Raw genomic sequence first — 20,909 nt, 5'->3', positions numbered from 1 at the left:
ATCATCTCTTTGTGAGCTTATTGTATCTGTCACTCATTAAATGCATCCTTGAAGTTCACAATTTAAGTTTCCTACACCATCCACATTCCAATTTTCACAATTAAACCATCTTTGACAGCACTTTCACCAACTCAAGAGGTTAAAAGCGCACAGAGAAGTGAACAAAATCCCTGAAATACAAATTCTACCCTATTATCATTCATACCAAATTACTACATGTCTCTCTCAGCAGACTTGTGTAATGTGTCAAGCTTTTGAAAGATACAAACTCATTTTTCTGTCAGGTAAAAAAAAAAAAAAGTATGTTCTTTAAATCCCGATATTTATTTGTACATTCCACATAGAACTAGAAAGAATATATTTTAGTGATCAAAATGTTAGTGCTTAGAAGTCAACAGCAGCAGTTTCAGTTCAGAAAAATCCTCCAATTTTTTTCTATTACATTGAATTCTGCATTTTTTAACAATGCTTAAAACATGTTGAGACAAAAGCTCATAGTGAATTTTCAGCTGTTTTCCAAAATATCTACAGTCACTGAAGCAAAACTGAGTTGCCCAATATCTAAATATACTCTTAAGTTCTTGCATTTCTGGCAAGTTCATTTGTATGATCGTAAGAAAATTTACATTTTGTATGGATTCATAAAATACAGAGCAAAATCACTAAGAAGTTCTAAGTTATCTAATCAATATTTCAGAGAGTGAGAGAAAAAATTGGAGAAACAAAAGTCAATGTCACATAAAAACGAAAAGAGATATATGAACACGACAAAATAGGCCCTTTCGTGTTCATACTGCACGATGCACTTCAAATGCAAAATTCATAGTAAAAAAATCTTCCTTATTTCTCTCAAGACTCTCCTACCTCAATTTATGTTTCCCCAGAATTCTTCCTAGCAGAAGGAAAAGTAGGAGTTTTGTCTATGTCTTTACCTTCTGCACTGCATTCACACACACACAACTTCAAATTACTCAAGTGGCCTAGCACGTTTGGTTGAAGAGAGACCAAACAGAATCATTTTAATGACATTTTGTACAAGCTCCTGTAAGGATCCTTCTCTTATTTCTTCTAATGTTTTCTTTTTCCTTAGATTACTGGGTTTTGTTCTTTAATTGAAGGTCATCTATTGCAGGATATTGTACAGCAAGTTTAAAACTACTAAATAACCTTCCTTTCCTAGATGGCCTTTCCAGTGTCTATAGTAATAATCCATGAAACTGCCAAAGTCTGTGGATTAACAAAAAATAAGACCCTGAATATGCTCCTAAATTGTACAAGCTAGCTCTGAAAGCAATCTCAATACTATATATAAATAAACAAATAACTCAGTCTTCTGTTTGCATCCCTGCTGTACCACACCAAGGAAGCACCAATGAGTGGATGAGTGGGCCATGCTCATCCCTGTACAACGAAGACAGGAAGAAAAATCACTTCCACTTACTTGGTGTTAATTCGGGGTTTCCTTTTAAATTCATCATTTTGGGAATTGAAGGTCCATATATGTCTGCATCAAGTAAACCAACTTCTTTTGTCTGTATAAGGAACAAAAGAAAAAAAGGAATTGTCAAAACATGTCTTCCTTTCTGAATTATTAGCTGAGCAAAATTCAAAACTGCCCATAGAAATAAAAATAGGATCTTGATTTAGACATCGGTTATCATTGTTTCCTTTCTCTCTAAATTGCAGTTGAAGAATGAAATATAACAATGTCTACAAGTTGGATAAGACATCTTTATAAAATCTAGATTCTCAATACACAGAATCCTCACTTGCACATTTTCTTCTTTACATAATGTGGACCACAGACTTTATATTACCAAACATTATGAACAACGTTCTCTCTACTCCACGTACATTTATACAGAAATAATATTTTAACTTTTTAAAAAAGGTATCAAATTTTATTGTAAAAAAAAAAACAAACAACAAATTAGGTTTGTAAATATATTCAACTTTATGCAATTTAAATTACACCAGTGACCATAAGGAATGTGAAAAACATAAAAAACATTTTTTTCTTCCACTTAAGTAGCCAGAGCAAACTTTTGCAGACATTCTGAAGTTACTGAAATGCAAGTATCTGAAGTTAATTAAGCAGGCATAACATTTTAATCAAATATATTTACACAAAAGTATGCTAAAAATGGGTTTATTCAGCTACATATGGTACATTAGGCAATAAACTTTAAATAAAAATTATTTCAACTATGTAGTCTAGACTTAGAAGAGTTTTTTCTATTCATTTTTATAGATATACATACATATTTTGTGGAAATTAAAACTATTTTTCCTACAGATGGCAAGGCAGACTATGAATTACCAAGTTCTGCAAATTAAGTAGTAAAGAGCAAGCCCTTTAAAGTGCTGAATGTCAAGTTTCTCTAATATAAAAAGCTAACTGTATTCAACATTTTGCAAAATTGCAAACAAGTATGTTTAAAAGGTTAAGGCAGGAATAGGAGCTTTTCCAACACTGCCAAATCAGCCTTCCCCTGTCACTGTTTCAAAATGTGGGCTTCACTTTTTGGATGATGCTTTCCTAATTTGGTATCTTATATTAAGCCATTTTGTTATCATAGTTTTGATGGGAAAGAAAGAAAGATAAAGGCTCAGTGATAACTATTGAGTTTCTGGTTAGAAGAGGAGTGCGACAAGGCTTTTAATGCAAGTATACAGCATCTTTACCCTTGAACGGAACTTCTAAACATGAAGTACATTCTGTGGCATCACAATCAGTTTGTTTACTGTAGTTTTTTAATCGAGAAATGCACCTGGATTAAAAACCTGAGTATTGAGGCCACTGCTACTAAATAAATCTGAATTTCAATTAAGATAAGGAAACTAACTCATAGAAGACTAGACAACTGAGAAGCAAGACTGACACTTGTTAGTACAATATATCATAGAATAATAAAATCATTTAGGTTGTAAAAGACCTCATCGAGTCCAACCATTAACCTATATGTAATAATTTCAGTTTCTAGGCATTGTTCTTCTGTAGAGGTTGCTTTCTTTTTTCCTTCTCTTTTTTAAAGCTGTTGATATTGAATCCTGAAGACATCCTTAACAGCTCAACAATTTGCAGTGTTAAATTTACCTATTATAAGACACATGTATCTTAAATTTTACAACTAAGATGTGAAAAAAATGCATTAACATATTTTATCTACTATGTACTTTGAAAAATAAGTTTTTACTACAAAAATCAGCCAAATTTGGGTTCAGTTGTTCAATGTACTTTTTATTAAACAGGGTAAAGCACATGTAATTATATGGATTATTTAATTTAGATTTTTTAAGCATTTTTTTCTTTATAACATCTTGTGAAAACTACTAGAAAAAAGTTCAGGAGTTCCTCCAAGAAATTATTCTACTTCTTGCCTACTGCATGAGAGCTGTGATTTCAAAAACATTGAAAAGACCTGTTTTTATGTTAGACTTCAAAGACATCAACAGAGCATTAGAGTTTCTTTGTTCTTATACAAAATGTATTATTTTAACAGATTAGAAAGATTCATGACCCAGTCCCTTTATCTGTGTTAGCAGCTAATCCAACCCATCAAAACATCATTTAAGGGCTGTGCCACCTAATTCCTTCCCAACAAAAGTAAATATTTGCTGGAACACCTACAGTGTTTTACACTTGACTGACATACTTTCCCTCAGTTTTTTGAGGGTTCTCCCCACCCCCAGCATGGATTGTGACTATGCACTGCCTGACTACAATGATCTCACAACTCACTACAGTTTTATTTTCAGCCTAAAGGGACTGAAGATTTCAGATGATCTAAATTAATTAGACTCATTTTATGACCTCCTGGACATAATCAGGTCTTCACCAGTACAGGCCACTTATTCCTAGGAGTCAGCAGGAAGGTATCTACAAGTGTACAAAATTTCCTGAATAGATACAAGCACACTGGAGAAAAACATCCTTCAATTACCTAGGAAGACTTTCCAAATTCAGCTGTTACTCCAAATTACAAAGCTGATCTTTGTTTCAAGCAAATACAATAAACCTGATAGTTTCTCAAAAAAATGTACACACTTCCTCAGACGCAAGGAAAGTGCCAGTTTCCAAGATGCACTGTTTGTGTTCATGGATATGGTTCAATAAAACTGTTGTCTTCAAACAGAAGAATAATTAACAGATCCTCGAGTTTCTACAACTCACGTTTACAAAACCACAAGTGTTCCTGTAAGCACGGTGCTTTCTACCGGATTATAGGAGAAAGGTCCTTTGGCAAATCTTTAAATCACTGGCAGAACCTCACTAAAGATAGCCTAAGGCAGGGGTTTTTTTCTTCACCAAGCAATTCAACATGTTAGGTAAGAATTCTTACTGCCTAAAAGCAGCAGCTTACACACAAAGCATTGGCCCAATAAGCTATGGTTTTGAGTTTTGTTTCTCCCAGCTATCCCTGCTTTTGCAGTATCTAAGCATCCCTAGAATACCAATAAAAACCCTTTACTCAAGGTTTAACTATCTTGGAAATACATTATGGTAGTTACCAAGGGATCTTTTAAGGCAGGCACAGCACAGTCCAGATCATCTCTTCCAGCATTTACTATGTTTTAAATGCCCAAGAGAAGAAATAATATGCACACACCTGGATGCTACCACATGAAACTGTTCATCAGAATTACCAACACCAGATACTTCTCATGCTGACTGAAATGTAATCCAGATGCATGTTACAATAATTAAGAAATTAAATTAAATTTTAATAAATTGTGTTTCCCCCATATAACCCACACCTCATATAAAACAAGCACATCTTTCAAAGCATTGCTGTATTAAAACAAATCCTAAAAAAACAGGCATAACATCAGACAAGGTAAAAAAAGAACATCTGGGCAGAAGAAACAGATTACAGGGGATCACAAGCAGAACCAAGAAGGTAACTTAAAATAAAAAGAGGGGGGGGAAAAAAGCTCTAAGATTCTTCTTATGCCCTCTGGCATTATTTTCATATGCATATACATATCATTCTGACGCTGAATCTTTTTTTTCTTAAGTACTACTAGTTATACAAATAGAAATGCAGTACGTAAAGCACATTCAAGCTTTTAAGTGTTTTTCAGAGCAGAGCACACACCACTGCTACAGCCACCTTCGGCACTCTGCAGGAAAAGGATTCAGGAAATAAAACTCCACTATCTTCTTATGGCTGCATTTTCTCCTTATAAACGTGTTTCTACCCTGTGCTATTAAACTAACAGCATTCCATCTCTCCAGACGGACATAACAATAACCAAGTTCAAAACAGCTGTTCTCAAGTTAACATTTGTCCTTTTCCTTCCACCTGCCCAGCTGTGGACAAAAGTCGGAATCAATCTTCAACTTAACTACACTTGGAAAATACTTTCTAGAGACCTGTGTATTTTTGTTGCCTTACTGCAAGTTCTAAGCAGCAGTCACAAGCATTGAGGCCATGTTGATGAGAACACAGCTGCGTTGGGCAGGGCACGTCTCCAGGATGAAGGACCACCACCTCCCTAAGATCTTGCTCTATGGTGAACTTGCCACTGGCTGCCGCAAGAGAGGAGCCCCGAAGAGGAGATACAAGGACTCCCTGAAACAACATCTCAGCCTTGGCCATATTGATCACCATAACTGGTCTACTCTGGCCTCCAGTCGGGAGGCCTGGAGACACACCATCTATAACGCTGCTGCTTCCTTTGAGAACGCACGCAGGATCACTCTTGAGGAGAAAAGACAACACAGAAAGAACCGTGTCTTGCAGAATTTACCACCTAAGGAGTCTTTCTGCTGTGCCTTTTGCAATCGGACTTGTCTGTCTCGCATTGGCCTCATTAGCCACCAGCGTGCTTGTAACAAACGTGGGTAGAGCCTTTCCCAAATCTTCATTCGCGAAGCCCAGCCATGATGATGACTGCAAGTTCTAAACAGCTTAAATTCTCACACAGACACAACTGACTATGTAACCATTGCCATATGATTTAATCATGTAATTCTTGGCCACTGGAAGCTACTTTGAAAAAAATATACAAACTAACACATACAGAATTATTGTCTTCTTCATGCAGAATAAGAGCCTTATCAAAATCCCATCAGGCAGAGAACACAATATTAAAATTAAATATATTGTCGGCACATGAAAACACAAAAGTACTCTCTTGTTAGCAAAAACTATACTTAAAAACTCGGAAATGTGCACACTTACCTTCTTACCAATGCTTTTAAGATTTCTCTCCTCTCTAGATAAACACTCTCTAGCACAGGCCAACTACCACTAGGATTTGCTCTTTCTGCACCACTGGTACTGGCTGCCATGGTCTCACCTGATCACTGGTGAGCTTAAGACCACAAAAAAAAATTTACAGAATAAAGGATTGTGTTAAGGAACTATAATTCCTCTTCATTTTCTGCTTTTACATCATGGACTACATACTTCTTTCTACTTCACTACCATTTATCTTCTCAGCAAGATATTAATTTCCCCATTAGACCTCTCTAAAGATTTCTGACAAACATTCAGCATAACGTATTATAAGTTATATAATCACTGCAGCTCTTAACCCAGTACCAATACAGTGAAGTTTTCATTGCAATTCAGAAATTTCTCTCACCTACACTAAGAAACGAAAACAAGTTTTCACAGTCACCAGGTAGAGATTCTATATTTACAAGAAACCAAATGCTACGTCAATAGATGAAGATATTCTTGCATATATCCCTGAAAGATGACAATTCCAAAGCTTCATTTTGTGCACTGTACAAAATACAGGCATAGAGAACCTCACTAAAAAGATCCTTTCCTTTACCTTCTCTGGCAAGATTATCAATGTAATTAAAGTTCACTTTAGTCCTTGAACCTGGCCACTGCCTTGTGAGCAAAATGATCAAGATTTGGAAGACAGCTGTATTCTAAACCAACTATTTTCAAGCTCTGAACTTAGTTATAATTATTTTGGGGGAAAAAAATAAAGTTGTTGAAGGCCATATTAGACAAAGTCCTGGTAGAGAAAGGTCTTGTAAAAAACCCAGTAAATTCTGCCTCCTTTGCTTTTCCTCATGCAGATTAGAAAATATTCAATTGCTATTATGTTTGTTCTCTTAGGCAGGTAAGTTTTACTATACACAATCCTTGTTCAGATGGCATAAGTCCATACTCATGATAAAATGACCCATATCTTCCATCCTCTTAGCTATTTGAACAGACACTTCAGAACTGTTTAGTTTCTCCCTACACTTTCTTTATGTAGCTTCCCTTTTTCGTCTTTCAGGGAATAGTAACAATGAAATCAATTACACTTTCCAGTAACAAATTTTCAACCAAATGCAACCAGTTCTATTCACATATCACAAAGGATCCCTCCCCACATAATTCTGTGTGCAAAGGAGAATATGGTGATATTAATTTCTTCCAAGTTGCCAAATGCTTTATTGAGGAACAGACCTGATTAAAGACTTCATACCAACAGAAAGAAAGGAAAAAAAAAAGAATAAAGAAAAAGAATAAAAAAAGGAACTCACAAGAAGCTGCTATAAATAGCTGTTAATCAACATAGCCTACGTTACTGCTAAGCATCCAGAGACTCTTTGACAGCATTAATTTCATTTTTGCTCATATTATCTGAGACTTTTTCCATACTTGGTAAGGCATACGTATCCCCACTGGATGTTAGTGGATGGTATTTTACTTTGAAGTAAACTCTGCAGCTCACCAGAATTCCCTGGTGTTCAGTCTGGGAGGGATAGAGGCACAGGTTAATGAGCTGTCGTTTTTCTATATGGTGAAGGCTTTCCTACACTAGAAGTGCTCCCAGCATTCAGTAGCTGCAGTCCATTCCAAAGACAGAGATTCTAGCTTTGCTAAGTGAGGGTGCCAGTTATTTTAAAGCTTGTGCTTTTAATCCACCACCAGGACTCTCAATTTACCCTTTTAATGTCATTATAGACTTAGAGCTAATCCCGAACTGCAAGCAGCAACACACAGGACAAAAGGGAACTTAATATCAGGATAGGCTATGGATTCCTCATTTGACATACTGACACAATGAATAGCCATCTTCTAATCCCTAATTCTCTAACTCTTTCAGCTGCACACAATATTTAAGTGCCTAGCTGTAAATTGGATTAAAGCCAAAAATGTACCACTGCAGTTTCCTCGCTCTCTATCCTAGAAACACAAACTTGCTTTAAACACTCAGTCTGCTACTGGTTTAAAAGTCCTTTTCCTTCCATAGCAGTCTGCATTAGCTCCTACTCAAGCTTCTTAATAATCAGATACCAGTAATTCAGCCTTGTTTGGCCTTCCTGCACATTATGTATCCCATTCAAAAAAATTCAATATAGCACCACTGAAAAAGAAATTACCAAAATGGAATCCCTAACATTACCCCATCTCTACAAGATGCCTCTCCACTTTCACAGCACGTCAAATTATTACAAACATGCTCCAGCTTTCACATCAGTCTCTGCGATATTTGCACTAGGCTTTCAATGACTTGAAGACTAAGGATGCAGGTACTTAACTCTACAGGCAATATTTCATAATAAAAAAGGGGAAATTTTCTTCAAATTAAGCATATAGTTATCTGATTTAAATAAAACATTTTAAGATGTCTATGTTTTAAAATATTTTTAATTTCACTCATGTTTTACTTGAAAAACAGATTTTTAAAGCTTTATTCCCTCATTTTCTCAGCTGATCTAGAAGCTGTCATTGCAAAATAATCCCAATCAATTCTAACTAGCATCTCCACCTTTATTGACACTTTATAGCATTAAGAAACAAGCATGAAGACCTTATCTACAGCAATTAAAGTCTGCTGATTCTCTAAGCAACAGAGGTAGAGATGCCTAGAAATCAAAGCCTAATAATTAGAAAAGCTGCATAGGAGGAAGACAAAACAGGTCAAAACCTGCTTTCACACTACGATTACTCAGCGAAGGAGCCTATTATTGTCCTAATTCTTCTAGATTTGTTTGTCCTCCCAGGTGGATTTTTTCCTTACCAACAAGAAATGTATATACATTGTGAAGTCATCTATGAATGCAGCAGTCAAATATTACCCTGTGGACAAATAGCTTAGTTACAGGAGCCAAATATTTAAGGAGAGGCAGAAAGGTGGGCGGCTTTCGAGCAGTTTCAAAATGTATGTTTTATTAAATACACGTTTCGAAGAAATTAAAATTAATTTTGGTATCACAATAATGAATTCCATGAAGACTCAGCTCCTCACTACGTCATTTCTGCGCTGTAACTTGCCATATATGTATGAGAAACTTCTTACTCGCCTATGTGTATATTGGGCAGATACCCATGCGAGTTTCCTGGTTTAGAAAGAGAAGGAAACTACAGCGGGCTGTGCCATTTCACAGCGATGGCGCTGCAGTTCCCCCCCGCTGCCGCCCCCTCACGCCGGGCCCGCCCTCCCGCTGCCCGCGCGCCCCCTGCCGGCCCCGCCTCCCCGCGCGCACGGACACGGGCACGGGCACGGACACGGGCACGGACACGGACACGGACACGGGCACGGACACGGGCACGGACACGGGCACGGACAAGGGCACGGACACGGACACGGACACGGGCACGGACACGGACACGGACACGGGCACGGGCACGGGCACGGACACGGACACGGGCACGGGCACGGGCACGGGCACGGACAAGGGCACGGGCACGGGCACGGGCACGGGCACGGACACGGACACGGACGGGCCCTGCCGAAATCCCCGCGTTGCTCAGCAACCCACGGGCTTGCTTGGGAACGGGGGCCACTCCCCGAGCTCAAATCGCCCTTGATGCATCCCAAATTTTGGTCCTACTCTGCATGACCCCGTAATCCCTTGGCGCAGAGCTCGGCTAGAATAGTGAAAACTGCTGCCTTTAACCACACGTCCCCACTGCTGCAGGCAGAAGCCACTTGCTTCTGCTTACATGCTAACTTGTTCCATATGGTTTTACTTCTCGCTCCTCTGTCCTTCACAACAAAAACATTTCATTCTAGAATGAAAAATGTAAATCTTCCTGCATCTAAAAGGCAAGTCAAAGGAAATCTGACTGAGGAGCTTGCCTCATAGTGACAGCACAAGCATACAGCCTCCCAACTGGATTTGTGCCATCCTTAGTCATGCACAGCTGGTGTTTGCTCACTAAAATACTCTGTTCATAAACAAGCAATCTCTACCCTATTATTGCTGCCATCTATTAATTCAACTTGTTTCTACTATAATAAATCGTCTCTGGCCAGGCAGCTTTCATAAATAGTCATTCTAGTCTGAGTATGAATCGTCCTGGCACAAAACCCAAAAATTCTTCCCAAGTGCTCCTAGGGGAGCACAACTGACTGCTGATACATCAAAAGAATGAAAAGAATCAGCTGTCAAACTAAGCGAGCAATTAAAAACAGGACACAAGGGTAAGACTTTAAGTTATTTCCTAACACAAAAAGAACATTGTATAGATTTACAGGCCTTGGTACAAGCCCAAGAGCTTATATATTTCTTAACTAATCCATCTACAACAGGTAACCCAGGGTACCAAAAAACTAATATACCAGGAACGGATAAGAGGCTGTCCTGCTTGTTTTCCCTGGCTTTGAATCAAAAACTAAAATCAAACAAGAAAAAATAGAAAACCTCTCCAAAACCCCTACTCTGTCTTGGACATGGTATCTAGGCATCTAAATGAAATCCAGTATTGAATTATTTACTCTGTAACCATGAGGTAAAAATACGCCAAACAGACTGAAAACCAGTATGCAAGACTTAGAACTCCCGAATTCTAATCTCGGCTCTGCCAATAACACCGTGCGACCATGACAATGTCCAAGCCTCTGTTGATGCCCTAGTATTTCAGACAATCACTACAATAACTGAAAAAGCTTCCATGCGAAAAAAAAAAGTCTATCTATAGAAACAGTGGGGTTTTGGTTTTGTTTTTTTAACTATAGAAAGTAGACTTTCAAGAGAAGAGGGAAGGATGCTTTCTTTTATCAAGAGGACAAAAAATCCTTATGCTTTGACTTTTAATCTTCTAGTTTGACTATCAAACAAGACGTCACAGCTGTCACTGAACACAGCAAGAATCTACTCTAATCCAGTCTCCTCTGAAAGCATCTTTTACAGATCACCCTCACCTGAAAACAGTTGTTCTTAACAGTCTGTGACCTGTATTATCTTAGAAAAAGAACAGTTGAGTTACAAACATAGAATTTATAACGCAAACACACTGTGTCTAATGAAGGAAGCACAGACCTTTATTGTCATGGTGATCTATCTTCCTCCATGAATCGTTCTTTCCTCCTTTAAGCAGTACATCAAGTCCAAGATCAGTTTCAATAAATCTGTATTTTGCTTATAAGAGATATAAGGACTGTAATAGGTTGCAGGGGGCTCCTGAAGCTCTGATTTACTCACATAATCATTACTGCTTCCTCTGAAAGAGACTAACTTACAAAAGCAATGAAGAGAAGAAAAACCATGGGAAGGTAATCCATAATCAGTAGTTATTAAACATAAAATGAAGGCATCCACTGCTGTGTGTCTGAGGATAAAGAAATTCACTATAAACTTCAGCAGGAGGCACCAGTGGACTCTGGGAAAAAAAAACTCCTTATTTACTTCTGTATTGGGTCAGGCTGAGCTGGAGTTCATTTCCCCATAGTAGCCCTCACAGTGCTGTGCTTTGCATTGGTAGCTAGAAGTGGATCTAGGGTTGGACTTGATGATCTCAGAGGTCCTTTCCAACCCAGCTGATTCTGTGATAACACACCGGTGTTTTGGCTTCTGCTGAGCACAGCATCAGTATGTAACATTCCTTTCCCAGTCAAGGGCAAGATTCTGGGAAGGAGCACAAGTAGGCCAGCTGACCCAAACTAACCAGAGGGATATTCCATATCATATGATGTCAGCTCAGATACAAATGCTTAGGAGAAGGAAGGGGGGCATCCATTGTCTCCAATGGCTGCCTGCTAAGAAACCATTATGAGTCACTGAAGCCCTGCTTCTCAGGACATGGCCGGACATTGCTGCTGATGGGAAGTAGAGAATAAACCTCATTATTTTTCGCTTCGCTTTTCTGCACACAAGCTTTACTTTTCTGCTTTAGTAAAGTGCCTTATCCCAACCCACGAGTCATTTTCCATCTTTTTCTCTCTTCCCTTTTCCAGCTGGGAAGGGTAGTGATAGAGCAGCTGGGTGAGCACTTAAGGGTATCCAGCCAGGATCAACCCACTACAACTTCATTCGCCATAACAAAAGTGATCATTGCAATGACCTCTACAATTCAGAGCACTGGACAATCCTAGCCTGGAACAAGATCCACTTCAAAAGCCTGAGATACTCACTTCAAAAGCCTGACTCACAAAATTAGTGAATTGAAATCAATGTGAGTACACAAATGAGCACACCAGTGACTTCGAGGCCAAAGTTTAAACATAAACATGATGTACGCATCATTATCTCAAAAAAAACCCAAACAAAAACAAACAAAAAACCACAAAAAAAATATTAATGCATGAACAAGCAAGAGAAAGTTGAGTTTATTCAATCCACCTTAATTTCATATTTTCTAACTTGTAACTACATCATTGCACAATTTCACCGAGGTAGCAGCTTGCTAACTTGTGACCATCGGTTCATGCAAGTCACAGCTGTTTCATCACTTTCAGCTCCTCCTCGTTGATTAACATCCACCAGACGCTGGCCTGCGACTTCACACAGAATGGTAACATCACAAATGGCAGGTGCATTCTGCCTTTGCTTAACTTTCTTGGCTCAATTTCATGTAAAATTAGTTCTCAGTCTCTGATTTGCCACATAACTCCAGCAGTAACCTCTTCAGTCATTCTAGACTATGGTCTCTCTTATTTGTGTGCTTCATGAGTGTTTTAATGGGCTACAGAAGTGGTATATCACATTATTATGTTTAAAGCCAGATGCTTAACTCATAAAAAAGGGCATAATCCCAAAACTTGTCTATGTCAGAATTACTAAGAGATGCTTTATCTCCATGTTTGAAAAGTATCAGACACAATCTTAAAAACATATAAACTGGTACTGAAAGTTATGTGCAATTAGTTGCCATGGTTTCCATGGAGCTACTCAATGGCCATCCAACAACAGATCACATTGCAGGCTCACATTTGTTTTACAAAAGTATTACAGCAAATGCCATGTTTTAAAGTTAATTAGAAGGAACCATTCAAGCAGTTTTGCTTTCAAGATGACAGATTTCTCTGAAATCAAATTACTCCAACAGCCTATTTAAAACACAGAATTAAAACTGTGAAATAACAAGATCAGATGCCATCACAAACAGTACATATTTCATATAACAGCTTTAAACATTCTTCTTATTAAGTGAGTTTATGGAAATTTCTTTTAACTTTATATAAAATTCCTACAGAAAGTGTGCAGATTGAATGTAAACCTCGCTCTTTCTACCTGTTGTTTTCTTTTACTCATCTTTTACAACATTAAAAAGATGCTACGTTTATCTGATTAAAGTAGTTGAGGATCTTTCTGTTTAATGTTTTATGAGCACAAAACCTGCATTATACACCCTCATATAGGAAATGAGGCTTGCTTCTGAGTATACATGTGTGGCAATAAATGTGCACAATGGAACTACCCCCAGTCTGTAGCAGCAGGTGGACATAATGAACACCTGTGGTTTTTACACTTGAATTGTTCCCACCATCTATTTATAGTCCAGGTAACAGTTTGTGCAATACCAAACTGGGGAATGATAATTTTTCATTAAAAAAAAAAGTATTTCCAAGCTTTAAGGAAGATACATAGCTCTTTTTTTCCCATAGCTGTTTATATATAAAGTATTTTTATAATAATTTCTCCAGAAAAAGTAAATCTTTGGACCTATATTTTTGAATCAGTATTCTGAATTGATAGAATTTAATTATCTGTTAAGCGTATCCAACCTGCACAAGCATCCTCTACTACATCTATACATACTTGTAGAACTGAACTCAGTAACACACAAGGGAAAGGACACAGCCAAACCAAGAGAAAGGATGAGATCTATTAAGTTATTAATGGTACTGATAAAATAGAAACAAATTAACAGAAACTCAGAAGTCCACCAAAAACAAATAAAGAAATTAACTGTCAGAGTAAATACATTTAATGTATGTGACTGCCCTCAGCAGTAACCATTTGATATATGACACACATTTCACATTAAGGCTGATAATTAGATGATTACCTACCGAATCATTTGCTGCTAAGGCGAGGGCTATATTTACTGCAAGAAAGAGAAAAGAGAAAAAAAAAAAAAGATTAAATCCGGGAAAACTGAATTCCTAAATATTGAGAACATTATCATTACTAACATGAGAAAACATCATATAAATACATGACACTTATTTAATAATTGCATCATCATCTTGGTTCTTAGCTTCTTGCACCTCTACAATATTTTCGGTTTAAGTGGCAGCAGCACTCACATTTCAGTCCACATTTGTTAACAAGTGAACAAACTTAATCTGCAAAAACTTGCAAACTCTTAAGTTTCTAGAGGACATTGCAAAATAAAAACAATCTCAGTATTTTGCCAAAGCACAACATTAAGGAAAAAATTTTGAGGTACCCACTTCTGAATAGTGGACACTGTACTACAAAACTAAATTCACCCTGTCACTGATAACCTTCACCCTTCACTGGTAACAGTCTCCAGTGAACTTTCATAAAACTAGAATTTAGGTAAGTATTGGCATGAACTATTAAAGCACAGTGACCAGGAAGATGATATCACTATTATTGATTTCTTGTGATATATTGAACATAGATGTTTCCTGGAACAAGGTGCAAGGTATGCTTTTCACTTGATATTTTATGTCAGAAAACAAAATCACATCTACCTGAAAGCAATTGTAACAACTAAAGAAACAGACAAAAAGGGATGAAGCAACTAAAAAGACTGAGTTTGTTTACAGCTTTTATATTTCCATGAATACTTAATTCCCATAACTAAAAAGCACATGCAAGAAATGGTATCTTTAATGGCTCACCAGCTTCAGTTATGTTAGAAGACCTCCCAGAAGCTTCAGTATAAACAAATAGTAATTTTTATAATGCAAGCAGTAACATGTTTTAGGAAAAAAAAAAAAACACCACGAGAAGAAACCCAACACACACAACTCTTTCTTCCTAACATCTTTTGTTTTCTTTACATACTGCTGTTTCTCAGTCCACACAACCTTTCAACAGAGCTAAGCTGCAGTCAGTCTTGTTCTACCAGAAGAGTATAATGGTTCTGAGAACAAGCTGGGGAGCCAGATTCCCATCCGGAAGAACTTAGCACTGTAAAAGGTAAGCTCCTTCAAACAAAACGGGCAGGGTGTTAACAAGGACAACTGTACAGCTTTCTCTAAGAGGCACACAGCATCTCTTTACTCCTAAGCTAATAAAGCACATAGATTTTATTCTTCAACTTGCTATTTAAACATAGGCTTGATTAATTATTCCCCAAATCAATCATGGGAAAATTCATCTTCTGAAAGTTGGAGACCACTCTACAAATCACAGATAAGGGGAAAAAACGAGCAAACCAATTTTATTATCAATAAAAAAGAAAAAAAACCAAATTAACTGCAACTCATATCTGAAGGAAGATAGACACTGTCTTAAAAATCACTTCATACATCTATCTTCTTCTTACACACCTTTCATGTGTGAAAATTAATGTATGATCCACAATGCTTCTTTAATAAAAAATATTTGACTACTGAAGGGAAAGAAGGGAAACAGTATAGCACGTAAACCTAAGTTTTTTAGCAAGATATCTAGCTGAACACTTGATGTTGAATCCCAGCTGAATCTTGCACTCCCTTGTATTTGTATTACTGTCAGTTCCAAGAGGGTGTAAACATGTAGCATAGGACCTAACCTGATCCTAAACATTCATATTGGCCCTAACTACTAAGTTCCTATAGCCAGGAGTGCAGGAGAGCAAGGCAGTACATGCCAGAAAGTCTATACAACTTCTAAGCAGGCAACTTCTAATCATGGTCTCTCCACTCATGGGTTTAGCACTCATGCTAAACCAGCAGCTCCACCTGCCAACCAGTATCAGGAATGATGCACAGGTTGATCCAAGTTAGTCTAATCCAACCTAAACCTGGCATGAAGCCTTGGACATTGGGAAAAGGTTCTTCACTCAGAGGAGGGCTGGGCACTGGAACAGGATCCCCAGGGAAGTGGTCACAGCACCAAACCTGACTGAGTTCAAGATATATTTGGACGATACTCTCAGGCACAAGGTGTGACTCCTGGGGATGGTCCTGAGCTGGGCCAGCAGCTGAACTCTGATGATCCTTGTGGGTTCCTTTCAACTCAGGATATTCTATGATTCTAGTCTTCTTGAAATCAGCACAAGGGTGGGAAGGTTTATTACCGTGTACTTTCTAACTTCCAAATCCAAACTGGCCGTAGGAATAGCATGGTTGAAGTCTCAAAACACCGAGCTAACAACACAAATAAAACTTCTTGGTCCAAAATCAGACGTATATAGAACCAGCTGAGTGTGCCTGTATCTGTAACATGGTTAACATACATCATCAATAAAATATGTATAGATAATTTAGATGAACTCCAAAAGATAACTTTCAATACTTATGTCTCAACATAAGCGCCATTTAGAAACAGAATTTATCAGAATATTTTACCATGTAGAGAAGGCCCAAAATCAAAAAAGTTTCAATAATAGTGTATCCTACATGCAGAACAAAAGTACGCAAGAGGGAAAAAAAAGTTAAAACACATAAAAATATGACTGAGATAAAGTCAACACATGGTAAAATGTATCAGCCTTCCTGAACAATACTAACAAATCTCAGACTGTTAGTCTTTGCTAAAAATGTCTGAAGGCCCACATAGTAAGTAGTTTTATTTTCCCCAAACTTCAGGATTATCAAAATGTGAGCAAGAACATCAGTCTTTAATTTTATTTTACTTCCACAGCTGAAAACAGCAAGACTTCCAATAAATAAAAAATGCCTCTTCTTTCAAGACCACACCTTGACCTCTTCTCATGCCAAGATCAATTTTCTTCAGTACTCTCATCTTCAGGCTAATGCAAAAGAGGGAACAGCAGAGAAAGAATAAAAAAAAAATAAAATAAAAAAAAAACCCACACCACAAACCCTAAACTTTGGCCAGATGGAGTAAATACAGAAGGATGCTGTTAAAAGACAGCAACTTGACAGGCAAGTGACAGAAAACATGGGAAACAAACAAAGAATCCAAGACTTGTACTAGACAAAAAGAAACAACAACAAAAAACAACTGAAGCATTTAAACATGCATTGAAAAATATATTTCCTATAACACAACTGCTTCTAATCATTGACTACACTGATCTCAGAAGACCAAAAAGCGCTGGAAGCAACAAAGAATACAACATGAAAGCCAAATGCAACAAACAGAGAGAGTTATTCAACAGGTAAAGGAATGGCCCTGACAAACTTGACCAGAATGCAGATCCTCTTGTCCAGAAATGGAGATCCAGAGCAATTAAAACATTACCACACTGAGCAAAACAATAAAAAGAACCCTGATAGGCTTTCTGAGATACAAGCAGTAAGACTATTTTCTGTAGTGCTTTAGGAATTAGAGGTGCTTACTATTCTCTTTTCTTCTAAATTCCTGCTCTCAAAATGTGTCAACAGAATTGTCCCCAAACATATTTCCCACAAACCTCAATTACAAAGAATATAATTTTAAATACATAATTCAGTAATGGTGCCATGCAATACTTTTGTTTATACTAGTTATCTGATCTTTTGTTGTCCCCCTGAATCATTAAATTTATTCTCATTATAATAAACAAGAATATAGATTTTCTTCTCAATATTATGAATTAATACATTCATTAAAAAAGGCTGTCCAATACAGTTACATTTGAACGGTTCATTTACATTTCTAATCTCTTATTTAATGCTTGTTGAACCCTGATTTTTTATTTTTAAATGCATGGGAACAAACTCTCTCCCAGCTTTAAGTATTATTTATACATGTTATATTTTATGTAGAAATTACATATAGGTGCCAGTTAGCAGAACTTGAATTCACACATTTGTTTGCAGACACAAGAAGAATAGTCTGAATTTACTTTTCACATTATGTTCATTTTGTAAACTTTTGACAGACAGTTATTTGGTATTTTACCTGAAACAACCAGACCATGAATTATAATGATGTACATTTTGGTTGATGGTTAAGAAATGCAAGTGTTAATTATTTTGCATGTCTTTGTATAGGTATGTGTATCCCACGTATAGGATAATAGATAAATAGATTAAAAAAATAAAAGGAAATTATTTTTTTCTAAGTATAGTTACTTTTAGTACAGGTATCATGTTTGTCTGTTCTAGTATTTATTGTCCAACAGCCCTTTTCAAGCACGGCTGAAATACAAAACAAAAAATGGTAAATTAAAAGCTATATCCATCTGTTATTCTCAACAACTGGACATGAACAGTACACATCATTCAACTAAAGCATGACTCTTCTCCAATCTAGATGCTAAGGAAGAGATCTTTAAACAAATTTCTAACACTTTACACAGACCTTTTCAAAGAAGTTTACCTTCAGTGTCACAGAATCATAGAATGGTTTGAGTTGGAAGGGACTCTAAAGATCAGCCAGCTCCAAACCCCTGCCATGGAGAGGGACACCTTCCACTAGACCAGGTCGTGCAAAACCCCATCCAACCCGGCGTTGAACACATCCAGGGACAGGGTATCTACTGCTTCTCTGAGCAACCTGTTCCAGTGCCTCACCACCCTCAGAGTAAAGAATTTCTTCCTAACATCTCATCTACATCTCTCCACTTCAAGCTTAGAACCATTCACTCTTGTCCTATCACTATCTGCCCATGTAAAAAGCCACTCTCCTTCCTTTTTATAAGTCCCCTTTAAGTACTGGAAGGCTGCTATAATGTCTCCCTAGAGCCCTCTTTTCTCCCAGTTGAACCACCCCAACTCTCTCAGCCCGTCTTCACAGCAGAGATGCTCCAGCCTTCCGATCACCTTTGTGGCACTCATCTGGACCCACTCTAACAGGTCCATGTCCTTCTTATGCTGGAGGACCCAAACTTGGATGCAATGTGACCATCCAGCCAATTCCTTATCCACCAAGTGGTCCATACACCAAATCCCAGTCTCTCCAGTTCAGACAAAAGGATGTTGTGCAGGAGAGAGCCAAATGCTTTACACAAGTCCAGGGAGATAACACTAGTCACTCTTCCCTCATCCACCACAACTGTAACCCCATCTTAGAAGGCTACCACAGTTGCTGGTATAATGATTATTTTTCCATTTTGCCATCATTGTTTAAGTTCAAGAAAATTTCTGCAGTACTGGTAACCCATGAATTATCTCGTTCTACCACCTAGGAACAACTGCACAGTTAGAGAACAATTAATCTAAAACCTAATGGTGGATTAGACAGTTTTGTGGTTTACAATTACTGTTTCCTCTTTTGTTTATGAAACAGCTATATAAGTAGTTGAGAAAATTGGACACTCCTGATTTTGAGCCTTTCTAAATATTAGTGTCCTCGACAGAGCACATGACCACGCTCACATAGCAGAGAGGCACTGTACAGGCACATCTAAGCTGCTAGAGGAAGTGCCACCGCACTACCACATGATCCAATTCACCTCAGCTTACATTGCCTCTTAAAGCAGACTGTCTCAGGACACCGCTGCACTATTAGATACTATTTCAAAGCTGTCTGCTCCATTTATATCTTATTTAAAGGCAAGACTTCTGTACCCATACAGATTCTCAATGGCTGCAATGGGACTTAACAGAGGTAAAGGGCAGTGTTAGTGGAACCAATTTACAAGCTAATGACACAAGCATCCAAATATTCTTTACCAAGTATTAGAAAATGTGCAAAGTCAACAATTAAAAAAGGTCAAATCTTACCTGCTGTTGTTGATTTTCCAACTCCCCCTTTCCCAGAAGCCAAGACCACCACCTGCTTAACTCCTTCTATGGGCTTCTGCTTTGGCAGCCCGCGTGACAGGATCCGGGCGCGTCTGTCCCCAAGAGAATCGTCCCCGGACCTCGAGGACTAACAAAACCACAATGCAAGTAAATGGTATGCATCAACATGCAGCTTTCGCAGAGTTGACACGAAGGAACCCACCTGCACACTGAGAAATTGTCACTACTAGTCCAAGAAAACCCTTTGGCACGCGGGCTCTCCCAAAGGGAGCCTGCTTCACAAGGCGGGCAGGGACGGGGCCAACTTAAAAGTAACCCCAGTCGCATTTTGCTTAGACTCAAATATGATCCATCTTAACACCTAAACTAAAAGAAAAAAAAAGGAGGACTTGTATTGAAATAAACCAAAGCACTCCTTTAAAAGTCGAAGCTTTAAAAAAAAGAGGCCAACCTAGCCGTCCTTTCTGCACAGTTGTTTCAGGCGCAACAAACACGGCAAAAAGCGAAGCAGCAGAACGCGAGGCACTGAGGGCAGGCGGTGCCGCACAGGCAGCTGCCCCGAGGGCTGTCTGTGCCCGCCCCGAGCCGTGCCACAGGCATCCTCTCCGCCGCTCCTGCGGCAGAGGAGCCACACGCGGCCCCGCGGCAGGACGGAGCGAGCAGCCGAGTGGAGCATCCCCGCGGGCAGCGTCCCACCTGCTCCCGGAAGGTACAATTTCACCGCCAAAGGCGGTGAGCGCCGCGCTACTCTCTGGGAGTGGACTCAGATCCAGGCAAAAAGCAGGCAGACCCCATCTCCCTCTACCCAGCCCAACACTGCCCTAGACCTAGACCTAGACCTAAGCGACCGCATCCCCTCCCGCAGGGATACTGCTGCCGAACTGGCCACCGCAGGACACAGTCCGTCAGGGCATCCAGACTACGGCGGTCCCCCCGCCTGCCGCCCTGCGCAGCGCGCCCTG

At 38.5% G+C, this 20,909-nt stretch overlaps 1 protein-coding gene across 4 annotated transcripts in view; it reads right to left on the bottom strand.

The window, feature by feature from the left end:
- The window catches only part of NUBPL (nucleotide binding protein like), a 93,658-nt gene that overhangs the window by 72,528 nt on the left and 221 nt on the right, over window positions 1-20,909 (bottom strand). For 2 of the 4 annotated variants that reach the window (XR_005565494.1, XM_039386471.1), the window contains exons 2-4: window positions 19,927-20,074; window positions 14,203-14,237; window positions 1,442-1,532 (exon numbers count right to left, since the gene is read on the bottom strand). Coding sequence is in view for 1 of the 4 variants with exons in the window: in XM_039386471.1 (XP_039242405.1) it covers window positions 1,442-1,532; window positions 14,203-14,237; window positions 19,927-20,074 (274 nt within the window). In the remaining 3 variants the exon portion in view is untranslated. Of the gene's footprint in view, window positions 1-1,441; window positions 1,533-14,202; window positions 14,238-19,926; window positions 20,075-20,909 lie in introns of those variants that run through there. The other 2 variants (XM_027720163.2, XM_039386484.1) reach the window with 2 other exon arrangements.

This window comes from Pipra filicauda, unplaced genomic scaffold (assembly GCF_003945595.2).
Source record: "Pipra filicauda isolate LSUMZ 115617 unplaced genomic scaffold, ASM394559v2 scaffold11_size5308982_pilon, whole genome shotgun sequence".
NCBI classification, from domain to species: domain Eukaryota; kingdom Metazoa; phylum Chordata; class Aves; order Passeriformes; family Pipridae; genus Pipra; species Pipra filicauda.
This window is presented reverse-complemented; position numbering and strand designations above follow the sequence as displayed.